The sequence below is a fragment of the Mus caroli genome, chromosome 6, assembly GCF_900094665.2.
Source record: "Mus caroli chromosome 6, CAROLI_EIJ_v1.1, whole genome shotgun sequence".
NCBI lineage: Eukaryota > Metazoa > Chordata > Mammalia > Rodentia > Muridae > Mus > Mus caroli.
Genome location: NC_034575.1, coordinates 108,827,585 through 108,848,816, shown reverse-complemented (window position 1 = coordinate 108,848,816; position 21,232 = coordinate 108,827,585). Strand labels below are relative to the sequence as shown.

The 21,232-nt window shown below is 45.5% G+C and overlaps 2 protein-coding genes across 2 annotated transcripts in view; one reads left to right on the top strand and one right to left on the bottom strand.

The window, feature by feature from the left end:
* Positions 1 to 247: 247 nt before the first annotated feature.
* Positions 248 to 13,265, top strand: Sec13 (SEC13 homolog, nuclear pore and COPII coat complex component). The gene is made up of 9 exons (XM_021164580.2): positions 248 to 332; positions 2,969 to 3,013; positions 4,504 to 4,619; positions 5,960 to 6,111; positions 6,505 to 6,638; positions 10,616 to 10,749; positions 11,084 to 11,207; positions 11,797 to 11,943; positions 12,866 to 13,265. The coding sequence occupies exons 1-9, from the start codon at positions 330 to 332 to the stop codon at positions 12,977 to 12,979; spliced, it is 969 nt and encodes a 322-aa protein (XP_021020239.1). The 5' UTR covers positions 248 to 329; the 3' UTR covers positions 12,980 to 13,265.
* Positions 13,266 to 13,326: 61 nt separating this feature from the next.
* Positions 13,327 to 21,232, bottom strand: part of Tatdn2 (TatD DNase domain containing 2) — a 32,614-nt gene continuing 24,708 nt past the window's right edge. Inside the window, exon 9 of the mRNA XM_021164757.2 lies at positions 13,327 to 13,773. The gene's annotated coding sequence lies outside the window, so the exon portion shown is untranslated. The remainder of the gene's footprint in view (positions 13,774 to 21,232) is intronic.

The window sequence follows — 21,232 nt, the reverse complement described above, 5'->3', positions numbered from 1 at the left end:
GTGAAGCTGTAATGACTAGTCATTTTATGTATGCATATCAGGAACCAGAAAAACTTAGTCTAAATAAAAAACCTGCTAGTGACTGCTTCAAATCATAAAATCCCTGGATTAGGGTCGCCACAGCAACCAGAGCCCAACAGTAGCCAAGATAAAGGCAGAACTGCAGGAGGGCGGGGCCAAGGATCCAGAAGACGCGGAACCTTTGTGTGAGTCGAGTGTGTTGCTGACCGGAAGCTCCTGGGTGACAGCCTGCCGGCTGCGGGCCGGCGCCGGAAGTGAAACGTTCTGAGCTGCCACGTCCAAGGCCGTGGGTCGCCGCTGCTGCAGCTATGGTAAGTGTTGCGATCCCTGCGATAGTCGTGGCTTTGGGACAAACCACCTCTACGTCCTCAAGGTTTGCGTGTCCTGCCTCTCTCTGGGTCTCGGAGCGGGAGTTTAAGGCAAGGCCACTGGGCTTTCCGGAACTCATAGGCCCGGGCTGCGAGCCCGCCTCCTGCCCATCTCGTGTCTTGTCCTCCAGAATTGGAAAAACAGCCAAAGCTATCATAGGATCTACTGCCTAACAAGCCCTTAGTGCGTTCCCACGATCGCTCACATCCTCTGCCTGCGCGTAGCCTGCGGAGCAGATGCTGCTATCATCAACACTTGGGCTAGGCAGTGGCAAGCTAAGATCCAAATTCTCCTAATCATTCGTCCTGCCACCCACTACCTCGGCAAAGGAGGTGGAGGGATCAGTTGCTTGGACACAGGACTCCCATGTGTGATGGTCCCTTCGGGAAACTGATGGCAGGCCTAGCTGAGTGACTCCAGGGCATCGTCTCAGCTTTTTATTTCTGTTTCTTATTTTTGAATTTACATGGTCTCTGTGATATGTCTTCACCACTCACCATAATACTAAGGGAATGAAACTCTGGAAGTCTTAGACCCTGGTTGGCGCAGTGGTGCAAGGAGCTGCCTCCTTCTGTTGGCCTTTGGCTTTTCTGTTGCCAAGTTGGAGACTCATACACAGGTTCATTCTAAGTTTGTACCTGGTGTGATTCTGATGAGCTGAATTGTTTTGAGTGCTGCTTCTTACTGTGTTCCAGCAAGTGCCTAAGTGTCCTTATAAGATGCTCCGGAGGACTGCTCCAAGAGCTTTAAAATACATAGCATCCCAAAGTGTGGATCATAACCCATGGCTGCTGGTTAAGAATGGTCATAAGGATGCCAGCTTTCCAAGGTCCTGTGGGTCAACAATAGAAAATTACTTTTCCTTGAACCAGTTGGGATTGTGGGGATTCTTGGTCACATCCCCCACCTTATATTGGTGTGTGTTGGGGGAGGGGGTTAGAGGGTTAGTAGATAAGCTTGTTGCCAGCAGTGTGGTTTTGGTAAGGGTATTTTCTTCACTGCCACCTTAAATTGCTTAGTTTTTCTGTTGACTATAATTGATTGCTCCTGGTGCCTCTCCAATGCTCATGGGAAAATGCCATTGTCTCCAGGCAGGTGCTATTCCTTTTTCTTTAATCTTTGCAGGCACTTTTCAGAGCATTTAGGATTCTCAAGGAAACACACTTACTTATTCAGTGTGTGCCTTCTAAATGTCTTGCCGCCATATACTCTCCCAGGGTCTACCTTTCTGAGAAATAGCCCAGGCTGTTGGAGAATTCTTAATCCACCCTCTTGATCCTCCAGAGTGTTAAGGATCTGCCTTGAGGAGTCAGGCTTTGTAATTGCAAAGTTTGCACTGGAAAAGGTGACTTGTTGGAAATGGTGAGAAATGTCAGTCTCAAATGGAAGCCACCTTTTCAATCCACTTTTCTCTCCCAAGAATTTAATAGTAGATAAGAGAAGAAAAAAAATGTGTGTTTGCTCTTTTATTAATTTAGTAGGTAGTTACTAAGTTCTTTCTATCTGTAAAAAAAAACATTGTGCTAAATAACTTAAAGAGATTCAAAGCTGAGGTGTGTGGTGGTACCTGCCTTTAATCCGAGCACTCAAGAAGGCAGAAGCAGGTAAATCCCAGGGCTGGAGGCAGCCTGGTCTATGCAGTGAGTTCTAGGCAGCTAGACCTATGTACTAAGACAGACAGCGAATGCATCAAAGCTACAGATAGTTTCAAGGAGCTTACCTTCTCTAGCAGAGAAGTAGCATAAAGTTCTATAGCTGCCCATGGCTGTTGTGTATGTAAGAGTTTAGCTAGTTGGGGATCAAGGGAGGCTGATTTAAAACAAATGGGGAAATCACTGGTGTCCATCACAACTGTTTTTGGCCTCTACAGACTATCAGATCTGGGTCCCGCAAGGTGAAAAACTAGATGGGCCTTTCACGGTTCATAGTAGGCCAGAGAGTAGCCTCAGAGGTAACTAAAGTCAAATCCTTGTCTTGAATTATATAACTTGTTCCACGTAAACTGTCTGGGCCATCAGAATCGCTTGCCATGCAGAAAGGGAACGTGAACTCTGTTCCTGCCTGGTCCCACTGACTAAGACTGTCTTTGCCCATGCTAACCTTTCCTGCTTGGATCATATCTTCTCTCTGAGCAACAAGGTTTTCATTCCTTAAGGCAGCTGTGTATCCCCTTCATCCTGGGCTCTTTCTGCCCACACAAACCACAGTATGGCTGATGTGGCTACTGGTAGGTTGTTCACACGTGAGCTCCTCTCAGGCAAGAGCTGCCGCTCCACACTGTGCAGTCCTTTACACGGGGCTTAATGCCAAGAAGATCCTCAGCCGGAAGTAAAAATGCACATATGTAATCCTGGCATTTGGGAGGCTGAGGCAGGAGGATACTGAGTTCAACGCCAGACTGAACTACATAATGAGAGCCAGTCACACGAAAAATAAAAAGAAAGCGTTTATAGAATGAGCATGCTAGTGAATGAATGAGTGAGTGAATGCCCGCAAGAACTTTAGAAACAGTTGGTGCTTTAATGAGATGGCTGTGGTGGCTGCTGACAGCGAATTCACAGAGTGTCTTTGGTTCTAGGTATCAGTAATTAACACTGTGGACACCTCTCATGAGGACATGATTGTAAGTACCCATGGCCCTTCTCCTGGGCCTGCGCATGGCCATTCCCCTCAGTGGGCGTTGACTGGATATTAGTGCCCAGGCAGACCATAAACCTCTGGGCTTTAATCACTTCCTACGTGACTGACTGTCCTCTGAGCTGGCAGGTTTTTGACAGTGGCTTATCTTTGCTATGAGAGCCTGGTTCTGCTGTACAGTTCAGGCCCTTCATGGCCAGCACAGCACCCTGCTCTGAGAGTAAAGCTGCAGAGGTTTGACAATCATTCATCTTCCCACTTGTCTTTCTCCTAAGGCTATTTCTTAGCTCTATTGAAAGGGAGTTAGGGAAGGAGAGTAAGAAGTCTGGCAGCCACAGTGAAAGCATAGGGCAGAGGCCAATAACACTTCTCTACCCCAGAGAGTCACCCACACCAGGCCCTTGGGCCTCTTGGGCGTTTCTTGATAGCCAACACAGGGCACAGAGTTGAGCTGCTAGGGAAGGTCCAGAGGTTGAAGTCTCTAACTGAAAAACTCAGCCTGCTTCCTGGAGCCTAACAATGCAGGCAGCCTCTGAGCAGAGCCCAGGCCTGGTGGTCTGTCTTTCCTGTGAGGTCCCTGGCCTCCACAGCTGACCACCGGCACTTGCTTTGGGGTTCTGGTGAAAACCTGTGTATCTTGCTGGGTTTGGTGGTGAGTGGTCTAGCTGTGAGACCACTTGGCTGGAACTGGCATGGACCCAGAGGCAGTAAGATCCAGTCTAGGCATCCCTGCCAGTCACCCACCCTGGTTTCCTCCTGAGGATCAGATGAGACATTATAGTAGTTAGAGACATGTGGGTGCACTCTAAACTTGTCATCACGCCCTTCAAGGACCCGTGAAGCCATTGTGCTCCGTAGATCCTTCTTAAGATATGGAAACTGAAGGTTAAAGAAATAAGCAAATTTCCCAAGGGTTGTATAACAGATAAGCTAAGGAGATAGAATTTCCTTCTTAGATACTATGCCTTACTAACCAGTAGGATAGTACTCTGCTGAAAAAAAAAAATCTTTTTTTTTAAAAAAGATTTAGTTATTTATTATATATGAGTACACTATAGCTGTCTTCAGACACACCAGAAGAGGGTATCAGATCTCATTAGATGGGTATCAGATGGTTGTGAGCCACCATGTGGTTGCTGGGAATTGAACTGAGGACTTCTGGAAGAGCAGTCAGTGCTCTTAACCACTGAGCCATCAGTCCAGCCCAAAAAGGGTTTTTAAATGGGCCTGCAAGCCTACTTACCAGGAGAGCGAGGCCTGACCCAGTGGGAAGGTGACCTTCCAGAAGAATCCTTTTCCTTGAGTCGAGAGGTGACAAAGGGACGTTAAGGTCCATACCGTACTTCCTTTGAGAGGTTGTGACTGCTCTAGGTGACAGCTGACTATCCCTGAAGCCTGATTCAGCTCTACACTAGGCCCTGGCTTGGGGGTTAGCCATGCGTCCTGCAGGCTTCTCTAGCTGTCCTCCCCTTGCAGCATGATGCACAGATGGACTACTACGGTACCCGCCTAGCAACCTGCTCCTCGGATAGGTCCGTCAAAATTTTCGATGTGCGGAATGGAGGGCAGATCCTCATTGCAGACCTCAGAGGGTAAGTGTAAACATGCATGGTGAAGGCCGCGGGGTAGCTGGATCCTCTGTGTCTGCCAGAGTTCAATCCCTGGAAGCCATGGAAAGGTAGAAGAAGAGAACTCCACAAAATTGTCTTTAGGTGAAATGCATAAATGTGTGCAGGTTGGTACTGTAGTGCTTATTGCTTCTGAACATGACAGTGTTGCCCTCCTCTGAGGAGACCTGGGAGGAAAGGGGAGAGCACAGATTCCCAGCAATCCCAGAGTACATTCAGCAGTGAGGATGCTTGGAGCCCAGATGCCTCTGCCCTTAGCAGAGGTGCTGGTAAGGCCACAGATACATTCAAGTATGATCCCCAGTTCTATCACCAGGAGACCTGGGAAGTGAGGCACTTTGTCTCTTGAAGCCCTCCCCTGCTTAACCTCAGATGGGATAATCCTGACTCTAACCAGGGCCCATCCTCAGTATCTTTGATGTGGGCAACACTGCCATGTTCAGAAGCAATAAGCACTACAGTACCAACCTGCACACATTTATGCATTTCACCTAAAGACAATTTTGTGGAGTTCTCTCCTACCTTTCCATGGCTTCCAGGGATTGAACTCTGGCAGACACAGCAAGGGCTTTACCCACTAGGCCATCTCGCTGGGCCCATAAGACAAACTTTACACATCCTCTTGTTCTGTTTGCCCGTAGCAGATAGATGGCCAGGGATTATTTAAAAGACGTTTGCTTTTCTCTCGCCCTCTAGCCCTTGGGGCCTTGGCTCATTTTCAAGGTCATATCTCTGTTTTCCATCAGAGGTTTTGACATAGTATAGGTTCCTTACCTGGGTACCTGGGTCTGCTAAAGTTCTGTGAATAGGGTGACAAGTTTGGCAAACTGGGACAGAGAAGACAATCACACTTATTTACATGACTCTAAATTTACCATTTCCTTCTATTTTGGATGTAGGCTGGAAACTCCGGTAATGACTGTAGACCTGTCACTATGTCACCAAGAAAAGTCAGACGTGTTTTCATCTTACATGTAGTTGTCTGAGAATATCGTTTGTGCTCATTATAACTTTGAAATTACACGTTGTTAGACCTGCTACTTGTTACTTGGTTTTGGCAAAGAGGCAATATAATGTTAAGTAAATCATTTCAAGATGCAGCGTTCTCATTCTAAACCTAGTAAAACACAAACCAAATTTAAGTGTGGTGGCACATCTGGGAGAATCACAAGCTCAAGGCTAACCTGAGTAGAAGGCCCTGCCTCAAAAAACTAAGACAATGGGAACATTGTGTTGTCTCTCCAGAGGGAACTGGTACTGTGTGTCCCCTGACCCTCTGAGCAGCCTGACTCCCTCCCTTACAGACATGAGGGGCCAGTGTGGCAAGTGGCCTGGGCCCACCCCATGTATGGCAATATCCTGGCCTCCTGTTCCTATGACCGGAAAGTCATCATCTGGAAGGAGGAAAACGGCACTTGGGAGAAGACCCATGAGCACTCAGGACACGACTCCTCAGGTATGTAGAGTTGGCAAGGGCGTAGGAAGGTCTTATGGGTGGGAAAAGCCCCGGCTCTGCTCACATCCCAGACCCTTCTCTTGTTGTCCATCCTTTGGACATTTGTTGGCTTTTTCACTAGTCTATTCACAGCAGAGGTCAGTCCCCAAGACCTAAAGCCAGTCCAGAGAAAGAAGTTTAGTAAGAACAGTGAGGCTTTCCAAGGCTCAGCCTTGAATCTCAGAGTGCCCCTCCTCCTTGCTTTGTGAAGACAGACAAATGCTGTTAGGTGTTAATTTGTCCTCATTTGGCCAAATGTCAAAAGGCTGCTGGCAATCCCTGTGATTTTTCTAAGAATTTAGCACAGTAGTAGATATAGGATGAAAACCTTCTCACTGTATCTCCTTTCCACAGTGAACTCTGTTTGCTGGGCCCCTCATGACTATGGCCTGATCCTGGCCTGTGGGAGTTCAGATGGGGCCATCTCACTGCTGACCTATACAGGGGAAGGCCAGTGGGAAGTGAAGAAGATTAATAATGCTCACACGGTGAGTCCAGCCCCTCCCTTTTGCATGAAAGAGAGAGCAACTGCTGTATTAAAGTCTTCTGTGCACCTAGGAGAGTGGGTGTCCTGGCTGAGCAGTGGCTGGGAAGGGTTATAGGTTAGACTTGCTGGAGCCACCTTCTCAGCCCACGGCAGAGGTGGCACTGGTTTCTACTACTAAGACCCAGGTTGGGGACAGAGGCATAGGGGTACTTTGACCAGCCACCTGACTACAGAAGCCTGAGGCTGACAAGCCCTGTGGGTCCCCAGAACTCAGTGAGTTTTAAAGACTGGCCTAGATATCTAGTTCCTGTGCTTTCTGATCCTTGGACCTTTGATATGAAATAGGCCAGAAAGCACAGTGTAAAGTGGAGACTCAACTGGGTGTCCTGTATTTCTCAAAAACACGCACACATAAAAGGACAAATGGATGGGCATGGTGGCAGACTCCTTTAATTTCAACACTTGAGAGGCAGAGGCAATTATTAGTAAATGTTGCTATGAATGTTTATGGGTTTATGTTTATGTTTCTAATCCCCTACCTTTAGGAATGTATCTTCCTATGAAACAGTTGGGTCATCTGACAATTTCATGTTTGCCTTTCTGCATTTTCTATTAGTGTATATGCATTGTGTAAAATTACAAGTTTGGACATTTTCATGCATGCATATCCTGTAGTTCTATCATATTCACCCGTTACCCTCTCTTGTATCCTCCTCCTCCTCCAGATAATCTACTTCCTCTTCCCAAATAGTCTTTTGTCAATATTACCATGTCGTGGTTTTTTAATGCCTATATTCTGTATATGAGAGAAAATATGATAGTTGTCTGAGTCAGGCTTGTTTCACTTAACATGGTGATCTCCCAGTCCATCTATTATTCTGCAGATGAAATACTTTCATTCTCCCGAGGCAGAACAGAAACTCCACTGTGTGTCTAGGCTGTTTTCTTTGATGGTGTACACAGGGCTCCAGATCATAGCTGCTTTGAATTGTGGTAAACGTGGATGGGTGAATTATTCCGGTGCCGTGCTGAGTAAGAGTCCTTTGGGTATACATCCAGGATCTGTAGAGCAGGATCCTGTAGAGTTCTTTTCTGTAGTGGCTGCACTAACTTACAACCTCACCACCCTCAGCATTGCTGCCAGCCCTCTATAAGCATCTTTCTCCCACCTCATCCACCCTGGAGTTTGCGGCTGTTTTCTTGATGGCCCCTTTGTGTGTGTTTTTAATTTCTTGAGTAACTGGACATGGTTTCGTGTACCGTTGGCATTTTAGCAGTTGGTTTTAGCTAGGTGTGTCTACACCTAGCGAGTACGGTGCCTTTGGAGGCCACAGTCATTGGATTCCCTGGAACAGAGTTGTGTTGTCTGGCTGCAGGATCTCCGTGTTGTAAAGCTCCCTCTTCGTACTGCTTTTGCTATTTTTCCACTTAATGTACTACTTAGGTTTCATATGCTTTTGGTATTTTTCCATTTACATTTATTTCATTTAAGACATTTTCTCAAGCTGGGCAATTGCAGCTCACACCTTTAATTGCAGCATTTGGGGAGCAGAGGCAAGCGGATCTCCAAGTTTGAGGCCAGCCTGGTCCGTAGAAGGAGTTCTAAGACAGCCAGGACTACACAAAGAAACTATGTCTCAAAAGCAAACAAACCAACACAAAAAATACATTTTATTTCCCACTTAATTTCTTTAGCAATTTATTGTTCAAAACTATAATACACACACATATATTTTTCTCTTTGCTGTGGCAAAATCTCTGGCAAAAACTCTAGAAAGGCAAGGCTTATTTTGGCATAGTTGGACAGAGCCTGTCAACTGGTGAGACAGGTGTCACATGGCATCAGTAGCAGTCAGGAAGGAGAGGGGAAGTTTTGGGGGGCTAATGTTCAGCTTACTTTCTCCTTTTTATGCAGCCCATGATCCTAAGCCCTTGGAATGCTGCCGCTTCAGTTGAGTGTTCTGGAAATGTCCTTGTAGACATCCCTAGTTGTTTGTGTCCAAGATGATTCTAAATCAAGTCGATAGTGAGGATTAGCCATCTCGGTCTCCGGGTGTAATTTCTGCAGTTTCTCTTGCTGTTGATTTCCAGACTTGGTCCATTTTTTATCAGAAATATGACATTATTTCAGACTTTTGAATTTGCTACCACTATGTATCTGAGGCCCTCTTTTCATATCAATAGATCATGTGACCTTCGTATCAGACTATTATTGCCTGGTTTCAATTCTGTTTGTCTGATTTCTTTTTTTGTTTGTTTGGTTTTTTTTTTGTTTTTGTTTTTTTGTTTTTTTTGTTTTGTTTTTCGAGACAGGGTTTCTCTGTATAGCCCTGGCTGTCCTGGAGCTCACTTTGTAGACCAGGCTGGCCTCGAACTCAGAAATCCGCCTGCCTCTGCCTCCCGAGTGCTGGGATTAAAGGCGTGCGCCACCACGCCCAGCTTTGCCTGATTTCTTAACCTTTCATTTTTAATGACTGTGTCTGGTGCTAAGGTGAGTTACATCAAGCATACTGTTGGTTCTTGTTCAAAGTTCGCCCATCTGTGTGTATGTAGAGTATGCACGCATACATGGTCATACCCATGGAGGCAGATCAATGTCTGATGCCTGTCACTGTGCACCTTCTGTGTTGAGACAGACTCCCACCGAGACCAAAGCTCACTAATCCGGATAGACTATCTGGCCAGTGAGCTTCAGGGCTCCTCCTCTCTCTCTCTGCCCTCCTAGTGCAGAGCTGGGCAAGTGCACATTACTATGCCTGGTTGGAGTTTCTGTTGTTTCTCAAAGGGTTTCTCTGTGTAGCCCTGGAACTCGATTTGTAGGCTAGGATGGCCCCAATTCACAGATAGACCTGCCTCTGCCTCCTGAGTGTGGGGATTGAAGGCGTATGCCACCATGCCAGGCTCATGCCTATTTTTTAATGTGTGTTCTAGGGGTCCAAATTCAGGTTTAACAAGTACTGAGCCATCTTCCCAGGCCTAGTCTGTGTCTTATTTGGTAAGGTAAGATTATTTACATTGGGAAACTGAGGTAGAAAGAAGGAAAGCTCAAGCGTAGACCAACCAAACCCAGCTACATAGCTAAATCCTGTTGCCAAGAAGAAAAAAGAAAGTGAAACACAGTCAGAGCTACCATGAAAAGCCATCTAGTTTAAGCCCTCCAATTTTTTTTTTTTTCCGAGACAGGGTTTCTCTGTATAGCCCTGACTGTCCTGGCACTCACTTTGTAGACCAGGCTGGCCTCGAACTCAGAAATCCTCCTGCCTCTGCCTCCCAAGTGCTGGGATTAAAAGGTGTGTGCCACCACTGCCCTGCGTTTAAGCCCTCCTTAGTGTGCCTTTTCTAGCTTTGTGGCTTGATGACTCACTGTATTGTTTCTTTGCTGTTCCTCATTTGCATGTCTGCTGTTTCTAATGGTATGTGCTCTGAGAGTAGTCTTTCTCCCTCCCTCTGGTACAGGACTCTCCACCATTCACAAAGTGCGAGCTTTGAGGCCAAGTCCCCTTGGATTATACTCATTTCTCTCTTGATTCTGCACTGTAGTCCTGTCATTTTCTGTCAGTATGCCTTTCTGATCCTTAGGGTTTTTACTGAGTAGTCTGTTGGTGTAATATTTGCCTTTAAGGCTAACCCCTACTTAGTATGTACTTGTTAGTACAGGTATATGCGGATGAATGTATAGGCCCAAGGTCGGCATCAGATGTCTTGCATTGTTGCTCTTCACATTTGAGACAGGATCTCTTACTGAATCTTAAGTGGATTTGGCTAGGTTTGTTGGCAGGTCAACAATCTTGCTGTCCCATGTCCCCTTGTCCTGCCTCCCATGCTGGTATTACATCAGTGCCTGATTATTGCTCATCACATTATCTATGTGCTGTAACCCAAGTCCTGACAATTAGAGGGAAATCACCATGAGTGCATGGAAAAACGTATTTTATTGCTATGCAAGAACATAGCATCACCACAGGTTCCCTTCTGCAGATTGGCTGTAATGCTGTCAGTTGGGCCCCAGCAGTTGTGCCTGGAAGCCTTATAGACCAACCATCAGGGCAGAAACCCAATTACATCAAGAAGTTTGCATCAGGTGGCTGTGACAACCTCATCAAGCTATGGAGGTCAGTGAGTTGTGTGGACATCTCTTCTGCTGCCTGTCATTGCTCAGCTACTGTGTACAAAAAGCAAGATAAGATCATCTTTCTTCCTGCCAGTAAAGTCTGTCAGGACTTCCTTTTTAAAACAAACATCTTGCTCTTTTTCTAAGCACTTTAGTATTCCCCAAACTTTGGAGCTATGGATGAAAGGGCATTTCCTGGAGACCATAGGGGCAGACTGATAAGCTAAGCAGAATTCTACTCATTGGTCTCATTGAAGAAAACATGAAAGGTGACCCCTTTACCCAAGGTGGAAATGACCAGCCAACCACTGTTCCTGCTCTGATTTCCTCTGCAGGGAAGAGGAGGATGGCCAGTGGAAGGAGGAGCAGAAGCTAGAGGCACACAGCGACTGGGTCCGAGACGTTGCCTGGGCCCCCTCCATTGGCTTGCCCACCAGCACCATTGCCAGCTGCTCTCAGGTCAGGCCCATCCCCTATTTTCACACTAGAGTTCATTCCTTCCAGTCTGCCCAGAGGGAAAGGTGGGTAGTAGGCACCTTTAGACTTGGACAGAGAATAGAAGGATCCTGTAGGGCCAGCGTACAGTGAGATGAGTCNGATGTGGCTTGAGAATAGTGTCAAGCTTTGGTCCCTCCTGACCCTCATGTAGGAGGAATGGAGGTGCCTTGGGTCTATGTACTAGTCATCCTTCCCTTATTTCCTGTCATCACTGGGATGAGAAATAAGAGACAAGGATTTCAGGTCCATTAGTGTTTTTATTGGACATTCTTGTTTGTTCATTTGTAAGATGATTGTCCCTGTTCACATGAGACACACTAGTCAGCCAGGAAGAAAAACAGACTGTTTACAGTAGTTCCCTGGATTCATCCCTGAAACCACAGAATCCAGGCCCCCAGCCGATTTGTGAGATGTGTTCAGGGTGAAAGGGTCAGAAGCAAGACATGGGAACAGACTCTTTAGTGTGGCTTCCTCCTCCTCTGCTGGTACAGATAACTTCCCCTGGGGAGAATGCTTGTACCCCCATCTCCTGATGTATCTCTTTCCCTAGGATGGTCGAGTGTTTATTTGGACCTGTGACGATGCCTCAGGCAATATGTGGTCACCTAAACTCCTACACAAGTTCAATGATGTTGTGTGGCACGTGAGCTGGTCCATCACTGCCAACATCCTGGCTGTGTCAGGTGGAGACAATAAGGTATACCCCATTGGGGGATAGGGCTGTAGCATATGGGCCCTAGTGGTTCTCACTTGCTGGCATGTATGGTAAGTGGCTCCATCATAGAGGGAGATCTGAACCATAGTTTGGGTACTCCAACCCTCTGAGGGCTGACACACAACAGGACTTGCATAGCTGCAGTGTAGCCTGACCTCTGCAAGGAGAGCCTGGGGCTCTTTCCTAAGCATCAGGATAGTTCACAGAACTTTTACCACCTCCTACTTCTGACACAAGCCAAGTAACCAATGGAAAGACCAACAAAGGGCAGAAAAGGAGACTAGGGAATACCTCTGTATTTTCTGGAACTGGTAAAATAGACTTTAAGTGCTGTGTGACGCTGTGCGGCTGATCTTCAGAATTCTTCAGCTTGTAAAAACAAACTCCACGCCCATTAACTAGCTTCCTTCACTACCCACTCTACTTTATGTCCCTTTGTGGCTAGCTTATCTCATTTAGCATAATGGCTTTCCTTTTTAGGAAATGTCTCAGGCCATTTCTCACCCTATGTATGCAATAAGGATTCTGCTTCTGTAGCAGGTTCAGGTGAGCTACACAAGGCATGTGCTCTTCTGAGGAGCCACAGGGCAGAGAACACCTACTCAGTTTCTTTCCAGGAATAGGCCTTTTCAGCTGATTGCTCTACAATGGTCCCTCATATAACAGTGTCCTAACTTGAGCCGTTACACTTGGTGGGTGACACTCTCTCGGCCACATACTTCCTCTCTCACTGTCACTCTAGTTAGAGGGTGTTCCTATGGAACAAGGATCAGTCCTTTCCCTGCATTTTGAGAAGTGTAGCGGGAGTTAAATGCTTTTCCCTTGGCCTGTGTTTACACTGAGGATGTGGCTGAAGAGCAGCAGAACAGGCACAGATCTGTGACTTTTGTGTGCTAACTTGCAGGTGACCCTGTGGAAAGAGTCGGTGGATGGACAGTGGGTGTGCATCAGTGATGTCAACAAGGGCCAGGGTTCTGGGTCAGCCTCCATCACAGAGGGCCAACAGAACGAGCAGTGACAGCACAGACAGCCTGGCCTTCCTGTTACCTATTCTGGAACAACCTCCAAACAACTGGGAAGAGGAGTCCCAGTGCTACCGAGATTCCACACCCAGGAGTGCCCACACATGCAACACTGGGTGTTCACCTGCCTTACTGGGATTCCATATGTTTAATAATTTAATGTCCAGCTGAAAGTATTCATGTAAGGAACAAATGACTATTATTTTTAAATATTTTTGGCCATTTTTAACTATCTTTTGTTTCAGACTGTTTCCAAGCTAATAAAATCATATTGCATAGAAACTTTACTGTCACCCCACACAGTGAGTGCATCTACCCAAATTGTGCTACTGCAAACATCTGTGTAGGCCATGTTCCAGGCCCCATCCAATATGAAATCAGGAGCTCCACCTGCAAGGGGGAAATAGTCCCTCCTCTAGGTATCCCTACTCCCATGGGATGGGATTGATGACAGTGAGGTGCTAACACGTGCATACAGGTGACCAACCAGATGCCAGGCAAGGAATGTTAGCCCAGCCCTGGGCATTCTAACACAATGCTATGGGAAGCCAAAGTTCTGATGCTAACTGACCTTGAGCCATGTACCTCCTCCCAGCAGAGGTCTTGGAACCCTCACCTGAATTAGCAGTCACTAAAGCAGCTACCACCTACTGAAGCCAGCTGTTTTAGTAGCCCTTCACACTGTATTTCAGATAAGTATTTGGCAGAAGAGATAGAGGACTTACCTACTTGGTAAGGAGAAAGCGAGGATTAGTTCTAGCCTACGTCACCCCAAACTTGGTCTTACCTGCTACAGAACCAGAGAGAGGGGTACTGTTATTTCTCATCCACAACGTAAGTATATATGCTCACACCAAACCTTCAGGTAGATACCAAGGTCACCTCAGGAGAACCCCAAATGCCCCATTGTGCTCCATTTATCTCTTACTTTTCATAAACTAGACTTCTTGTTTTGCTGTAACATGTTAACAGCTGAACTGAAATGAGATGCCAGGACCTTCCCAAGGTCTCCCAAGTCACTCCACAGAACCCAGGCCCTCCAGAAATTACATGAAAACCACAACTTCCTTTCTTCCATGATGTGCATGAGAAAAAGAAGGCTGGAAGGACCTTTCTTCTGCTGCTCAGCTCAGTCTGCATGGAAGTTTGTCAGCCTGAGGACAAGCCTGGCTTCCTATGCTACTTGCTGTTTTCAACAGTGATATGATGCATCACACAGCAATAAGGGACTCTGTGTAGTTATGCCTCTCAGGACCAGATGAGGTGGTATGGTAAATTATGACCCTAAGAGCTCAGGATTGGAAGGGTAGTTCCATCTCTGGAGTCCACACACCCAGGAGAGTAGTCAGTGGAACAACATACTACTACTACACTGGGGAAAGTTCTAAGAAAGATGATAGGCATGGTGGGCATACTTGTAATGCCAGCACTTGGGAGGCAGAGGCAGGAGGACTGCCACAAATTCAAGACCAGCCTTGTCTACAGTAATGATTTCTAGGGCAGACAGAGCTACATATTGCTATCCTGTCTCAAGCACCTACAGTTAACTTTAAAATTTGCTTTTCTTGTCTTGAGACAGGGTCTGTGTAGTTTTGGCTATCCTGGAGCTGAATAAACATGTAGACAAAGATGGCCTTGAACTTATTAGCCTTCCTCTGCCTGGTGAGTGCTGGGATTAAAGATATGTACCATCACATCCACTTTAGGTTTGTTCTTGAAGCCAAACTGCCTTGACAAAAACCAGAGTAATCTATAGTAGTTTCACAGTATGAAAAAGCCTAACATTCTTTAGAGCAGTGGTTCTAAACCTTCTTCATGCTGCAACCCTTTAACAGTTCATGTTGTGACCCACAACCATACAATGATTTTGTAGCTACTTCATAACTAATTTTGCTACTGTTATGAATCACAAATATCTGATATGCAACACACACAACTCCCTCCCCACAAGGGATCATTACCTACAGGTTGAAAATATAAAGAAACGCAGCCTCAAACCCCAGCATGTCCTGCTTCCAGGTGTAAGGCATGGTGTACAAAAAGGAGGACAATATGGCTCAATGAAGAGTGGAAAATATACACGCCTGGGCTTGGCTCAGTGGTAAAACACTTCCCTAGCATTTGTGAGGACTTGGGGTCCAAACTCGGACACAGGAAAAAGGTAGATGGAGTGTACACAGGCAGGACTGTAAATGAGTTCCACGCTAGCCTAGAATACAGAAAGCAATACTATTTTAAAAAATTAAACCACAGAACTAGCAACTAAGGACTTTAAAAATAGCTATTATATTTTCAAGGATGTAAAAGGAAGTGAACATACTGAGAAAAATACTTAAACTCAGCAAGTGGAATTTCTAGAATATACCCTGGTGGGGAGTACACAGATTAGACAATACAGTTAGAAAGATGTATGAATTTTAACTTATCAGAAGGAACCAAACAAGTACAAGAAAAGGAGATTGAGAATCACTGATGTGGCCTGTGGGGAAATAACCACATGGTCTAGCCTGGGGATAGCTGGAGAGTAAAAGTACAGGGATGAAACTTGAAGAGACAGCCAAATATTTCTCCTTACTTACAATTAAAACCCTAAGGCTCCACAACAATTGGGTACATTCAGAGTGTTACAGCAGCAGTTAGAGACATTCTACATTCACAAGCACACATAAAAGAACAGCCGACTTTTCATCAGAAATCATACAAAGCAAAGAATATCTGATTAAAGAAAACAAATTCCTATCTGCTAAAAAAAAAATCTTAAAAATAAAGATGTTAGCTTTCTGTTACTATAATAAATGCCCTAACTAACCAGAGAATTTCTTTAGCTCAGTTTTCCAAGTCTGTTTCGTCCCTTCTTTGGCTATGGTTTATTACATCATGGTGGGCACTTGTGGCTAAGGAAGAAGCCTGCTCACCTCACGGCAGGGAGAAGCAATAGAATAGAGGCAGGCCCCCAATATCTTCCTTAAGGATATATCCCCTCATTAGGACTATAAGCTGATAAGAAGTCTTTGGTGAACATTCAAGATATCAATGTTCTAGTTTGGTATGGTCACAGGCACTTACCTGTAATCCCAGCATTCAGGAGACAGAGGTAGAAGGATCAAGGGTCCAAGCCATTTCATAGTAATTTCAAGGCCAGTGAGATACTCTCTTAATAATTGACAGCACCTACTTAAAAACCTGGGAAGATGGAGAGAGGAGTATCCTAAGGACATGTTAAGCAGCCAATCTAGCCAAACTGGCAAACTATAGGTTCAGTGTCAAAAATAAGGTGAAGGGCTAGAGAGAGATCTCAGTGGTTAAGAGCACACACTGCTCTTGCAGAGGACCAGAGTTCTCTTCCCAAGCACCCACATCAGACAGCTCCTGTAACTCCAGCACCAGGGAATTTAACACCCTCTTCTGGCCTCCATAGGTACCTGCACACAAGTGCACAAAACCATACACAGACATACATGCATACACATAATAAAAGATAAAACTGTGAGGAGGGAGCAAATAAGGGAAGCATTTGATGCCAGTCTCTAGTCTGTATACATACCTATACCAACCTACACACACACACACAATAGCAAGCCACGTAGCTGGATACAGTGACATACATCAATAATTACAGCTACTCAGAACGAGGCCTTGGAAGGATCAATTGAGTCTAGCAGTTCAAGTAAGCCTGAAAACAACAGCAAGAAATTGTCCCTGTCTCCCCACACAAAACAAGAAGGAAGAGGAGGGAGGAGAAGAAAACGAAGGAAGGAGGGAGAAGAGAAGGAAACAATCACCAGTAGCACATGCCAGAATCCCAACTAAGGCAGGAAGATAGCCAGGCTATGTAATGAGGCTGATCTCTAAATGAATAAGGCCAGACTTCATTAGCTCCACCTTAAATACAAAGGGAAGAAGTAATAAGAATACTGAAAACAGGTATTAGATAGCAACCAAAAGGAAAGAACCAAGTATCTGTTTCTGTCAAATAGAAGAGGCTTTAGACAGAGAAATGCCATCAGAGACACCAGAACAGGATAAAGGGGTCAATTTGGGAAGACTTAACAATCCAAGATGTGACTACACTAACAGGAATTTCCAGTCACTGCAAAGAAACCACCTACAATTTTAGTCTGATATCTCAATCCTCATTCAGTAACAGAACAAAGAGAACTCAGGAAATTTACAGAACATAGGAACCATCCTTCTATCACATTCTATCCAGTTAAGTATCTGCTCCTACAATACTCATAAAACAACCTATGGACCTTAAACCTCCAACACATACAAAATGAAACTCAGCAGGTCGGGGTTGGATCTCCCATGTCTGTGTTTCAATTATGTAGCCCTGAATACAAGGCCAGAAAAGGGCATTTGATTCCCGGGAGCTGGAGTCACAGTGGTTTCCAGCCATGCAACATGGATACCGGGAACTGAATTCAGGTCCTCTGTAAGAGCATTACTAACTCTTAACCAGGAGCCATCTCTCCAGCCTAGCATTTTTCTGGGCTGGCAAGATGGATCAGCAGGTTAAGGCATCGCTGACAAATCTTAGAACCTGAGTTTGATTCCTGGGTTTCAAACTCATCTGTGGAAGGAGAACTGACTCTCATAAGATGTAACTTCCACGTGCTGTATGCCCATACACATAAACACACAAAATGCAGTTTTAAATTTTGCACTTCTAATCTCAGTGCAAAGGAGATTAGAAGGAAGGAAGCCTCAGAACAATACACCTAGCTGGGCATGGTAGCACACGCCTTTAATCCCAGCACTTGGGAGGCAGAGGAAGGCGGATTTCTGAGTTCCAGGCCAGCATGGTCTACAGAGTGAGTTCCAGGACAGCCAAGGCTATACAGATACAGAAAAACCCTACCTCGAAAAAAAACAAAGAAAAAAAAAGAACAATATACCTGATACAGTTTCAAAACTGGTTCCCAGGCACAGACTGCTTTATAGTTAAAAGATTTTGCCACAAAAGCCTGAGAATCCCAGCATTTCCATAAAATCTGGCAGCACCACACCTGAAATCCTAACGCCCAAGATGTGAGGCCCAGAGAAGCTGACCAGCAAGACAGACTGAATTTTAAGTTATCAATTCAGTCAGAGAGGCTGCCTCAGTAAATAAACTATAGAGCAATTGAAGAAGACACCTATTGCTAACCTATGACCTCCACCATTTTGTACATACATACACTTCCCACTAAAGAAAACCAATGCTTCTTAGATACATGTTTGATTTTGGGTCTGAGAAGGAAATGCACACAATGTACTTGAAGGTTCTCAGTGGAACAGAAAGTTATTCAAAACTGGGATCATTTCAAAAGCATCCAGTCAATTAAAAAAGCACTGGACAGAATGGATAAGGTGAAAAGCTGCCATGTACATTAATTTATGAGCTCATGTTGAGTCAATCCTAACTTTGAAAATTAGTAAAGAAAGTCTTCCCTGTGCAAATGGCATACCCAGATAGTAATTGCAAATGCACTCAGAAGGCAGTAACTACTCATGACTCCAGACCAGGCAGTCACCTGTGGTAATTACGATTCAGTGCAAGGTCTTGGAGAACTTGAATAATGTTGACACCTCTAAAGCCCATAGGTAAATCTTGTTCTATCATCTCTAGCTTCCACAGGCATCTGCACCCACAAGTACACACCCACACCTACATAATTAAAAATAATAAAAATCTAAAAAGGAAAAAAGATCTTTTTTTATAACAACAAAACAATTACTGAGGACACTTGTTGAAATAGTTTCCAGGGCTACACTGAAGACCTTTGGTATCAGGTCTAAGGATGAGACTTGAGAATCCTATGCTTATGAGCACTCTCCCAAATGCCAGCATGCTTTAGCCTGGGCCGGCACTAGTAGCAATTCGAGGCCAGGGCCCTGCAGGCCTAACTAGCACTGAGACCCTGATGCTAGATAACCAGCAACTCAGAATGCTTACCAGTGCCCAGCGAGCACTAGGAGACCTGGAAAGGGAAAGAACCAGATTTGTGAGGATGGCAAGGTGGGATCTGAGCACAATAGACTTGAGCAGTGTCAGGCCCTGGGTCACCATTAGGCTGAGGGCAAACACTGTTGCAGAGACAATAAAGACAGAAGGGCTGGGGCTACAGTTCTACGATGGAAGAAGGGCAGGAAAGCCAGTGGGATATGCTGGGCTTTGAAAGGAGACCGCAGAGTGCCAGCAGGATCCTTCAACAGCACTGCAGGCACAGAAGCCTGGACACTACTTAGAGCAGGCTCAGAACAAAATACCCACTGGACTTAAACACTGTAAGAGTTCAGTAACAACTTGTTGTTAATCACACATTAAAACAAAATACTTTGGACCTAACAGTTAAATATGGTCATATATGTGTTAGGTAAATAATCTTGGTTGTCAACATGACTACTACATCTATAGTCAACTAAAACCCAAGCAGCGAGGCACACCTGTGAGGGATTTTTCTGGATTGAATCATTTAAGGTGAGAATACTCACCCTAAATCTGGGCCACACCTTCTGATAGCAGCCCATATAAAAAGGACACAGAAGGAAGCTTTCACTTTTTGCCTGCTTGCCCTCTCTCTCACTGTCCAGTTCATCTATCCCTTGGCTAAAGCATTGCTCACTGGTGTTAAACCTACTTCTGGATTCAAATGTAGACTAAAGACCATCTGACATCCCACATCATGACTGAACAACTAATGGATTCTTGGCCCTTTTGTCAGGAGACACCCATTGTTGGCCTATAAATCACTCTACTAAATTCCCCTTAATATATGTATGTTCATTCTGTCAGTTGTTTCTCTAGAGAACCCTATAGAACATACATATGTTCATTCTGTCCGTTGTTTCTCTAGAGAACCCTAATAAGACATACATTGAAATTTCATCCACCTGTTTTGGTCTTGGCTTTATTAAGAATGGGGTGTTGTCCTTTCTAGAGCCATGTAATCTCTCCCAGCTCCTATTGACAGGATGAAGGTACATTTCCCAGCTCCTCTTCCATAGCTACGGGCAGGTCATTAAGATACTTTCTGGTGCCTTTTCCATCCATTCTTCCATCGCCAGACCATCCTCCCTGCTAACCTTTACTCTGGATGGCAAGGTATGTGACTAGAGAGTTCCAGCTATCTCTAGATAGTTAGCAACCTGTATTTGTTCATTTGTGGTCTTATCTAAGATCAACACCAGCACCTCCTGCCTCCAAAGGCTTACAGCGGCTGAGTGGACAAGCCTCATATCTCAGCCGATGCCTGGTCACCATGCACAGGCTTTCTGTCCTCACAGACTGGAGAGCCGCAGTGTTTCCACAACACCTCACCTTTAGAACCCTGGGCCCCAGGGCCAAATGGTTTCTAAGTTCTGGTGGGTGACAGGCCTATGAATATAGTGATGTTAGAATTTCAGCTACCTCTACCAGATGGTCTTTCTCCTCACAGGAGTTACAACCCAGCCCACACCTCACCTGCACCAAGAGATCCCACAAGAGCCCATTCTCCTCCAAAACTTCACAGTAGGTGAGGATACCATGGGGCTCTGAATCATTTGTCCTGTTGGCAACAGGGGCAGGTCAGAAAACTGCTTCAGGAGCCTACACTGCCCCAGAAAGACATCTATAGGCCCTTGAGCCATCCTATTTCTTTGTTTTGTTTTTGAGACAGGGTTTCTCTGTTAGCTTTGGCTGTCCTGGACCTCACTCAGTAGACCAGGCTTACCTCACACTCTGGTCGGCCTGCCTCTGACACTGCCCTGTCCTATTTTTCTTTTTTTTTTTTCTTTTTTTTTTTTCCCCCGGTTTTTCAAGACAGGGTTTTTCCGTGTAGCCCTGGCTGTCCTGGAACTCACTTTGTAGACCAGGCTGGCCTCGAACTCAGAAATCCGCCTGCCTCTGCCTCCCAAGTGCTGGGATTAAAGGCATGCACCACCACGCCCGGCTCCTATTTTTCTTAAGACATGAAGGTATCCAAAGGACTGTCCCCATCAAAGCTATACTGCAGGACTCCTATACCAGGTCTATCTCATCTGCATCTCCACAATGGGCATTCCTTGTGCTAGATAGAGCCTTGATACCTGCCAGAGAACAGAGAGGCAAAGCTGCCAGGTTAACAAACACCAGAACGGGCTTGAAGAATGGCTCGGTGAAAACTGCCTACCAAATACAAGGCCCTAGGGACTATGCCCAACAGTGCAAAACAAAATCAACCAGCAAACCCAAGCAAGACACTGACAAGCAGTAAGGTGTAACCACCAGGTGCACCTTTCCCCGA

Excerpts from the sequence above, each read along its gene's own strand:
- Sec13 (XM_021164580.2), top strand. Across the intron at positions 4,620-5,959 it reads CTCATTGCAGACCTCAGAGG|ACATGAGGGGCCAGTGTGGC; the intron begins GTAAGTGTAAAC and ends CCTCCCTTACAG. Across the intron at positions 6,112-6,504 it reads CTCAGGACACGACTCCTCAG|TGAACTCTGTTTGCTGGGCC; the intron begins GTATGTAGAGTT and ends TCCTTTCCACAG.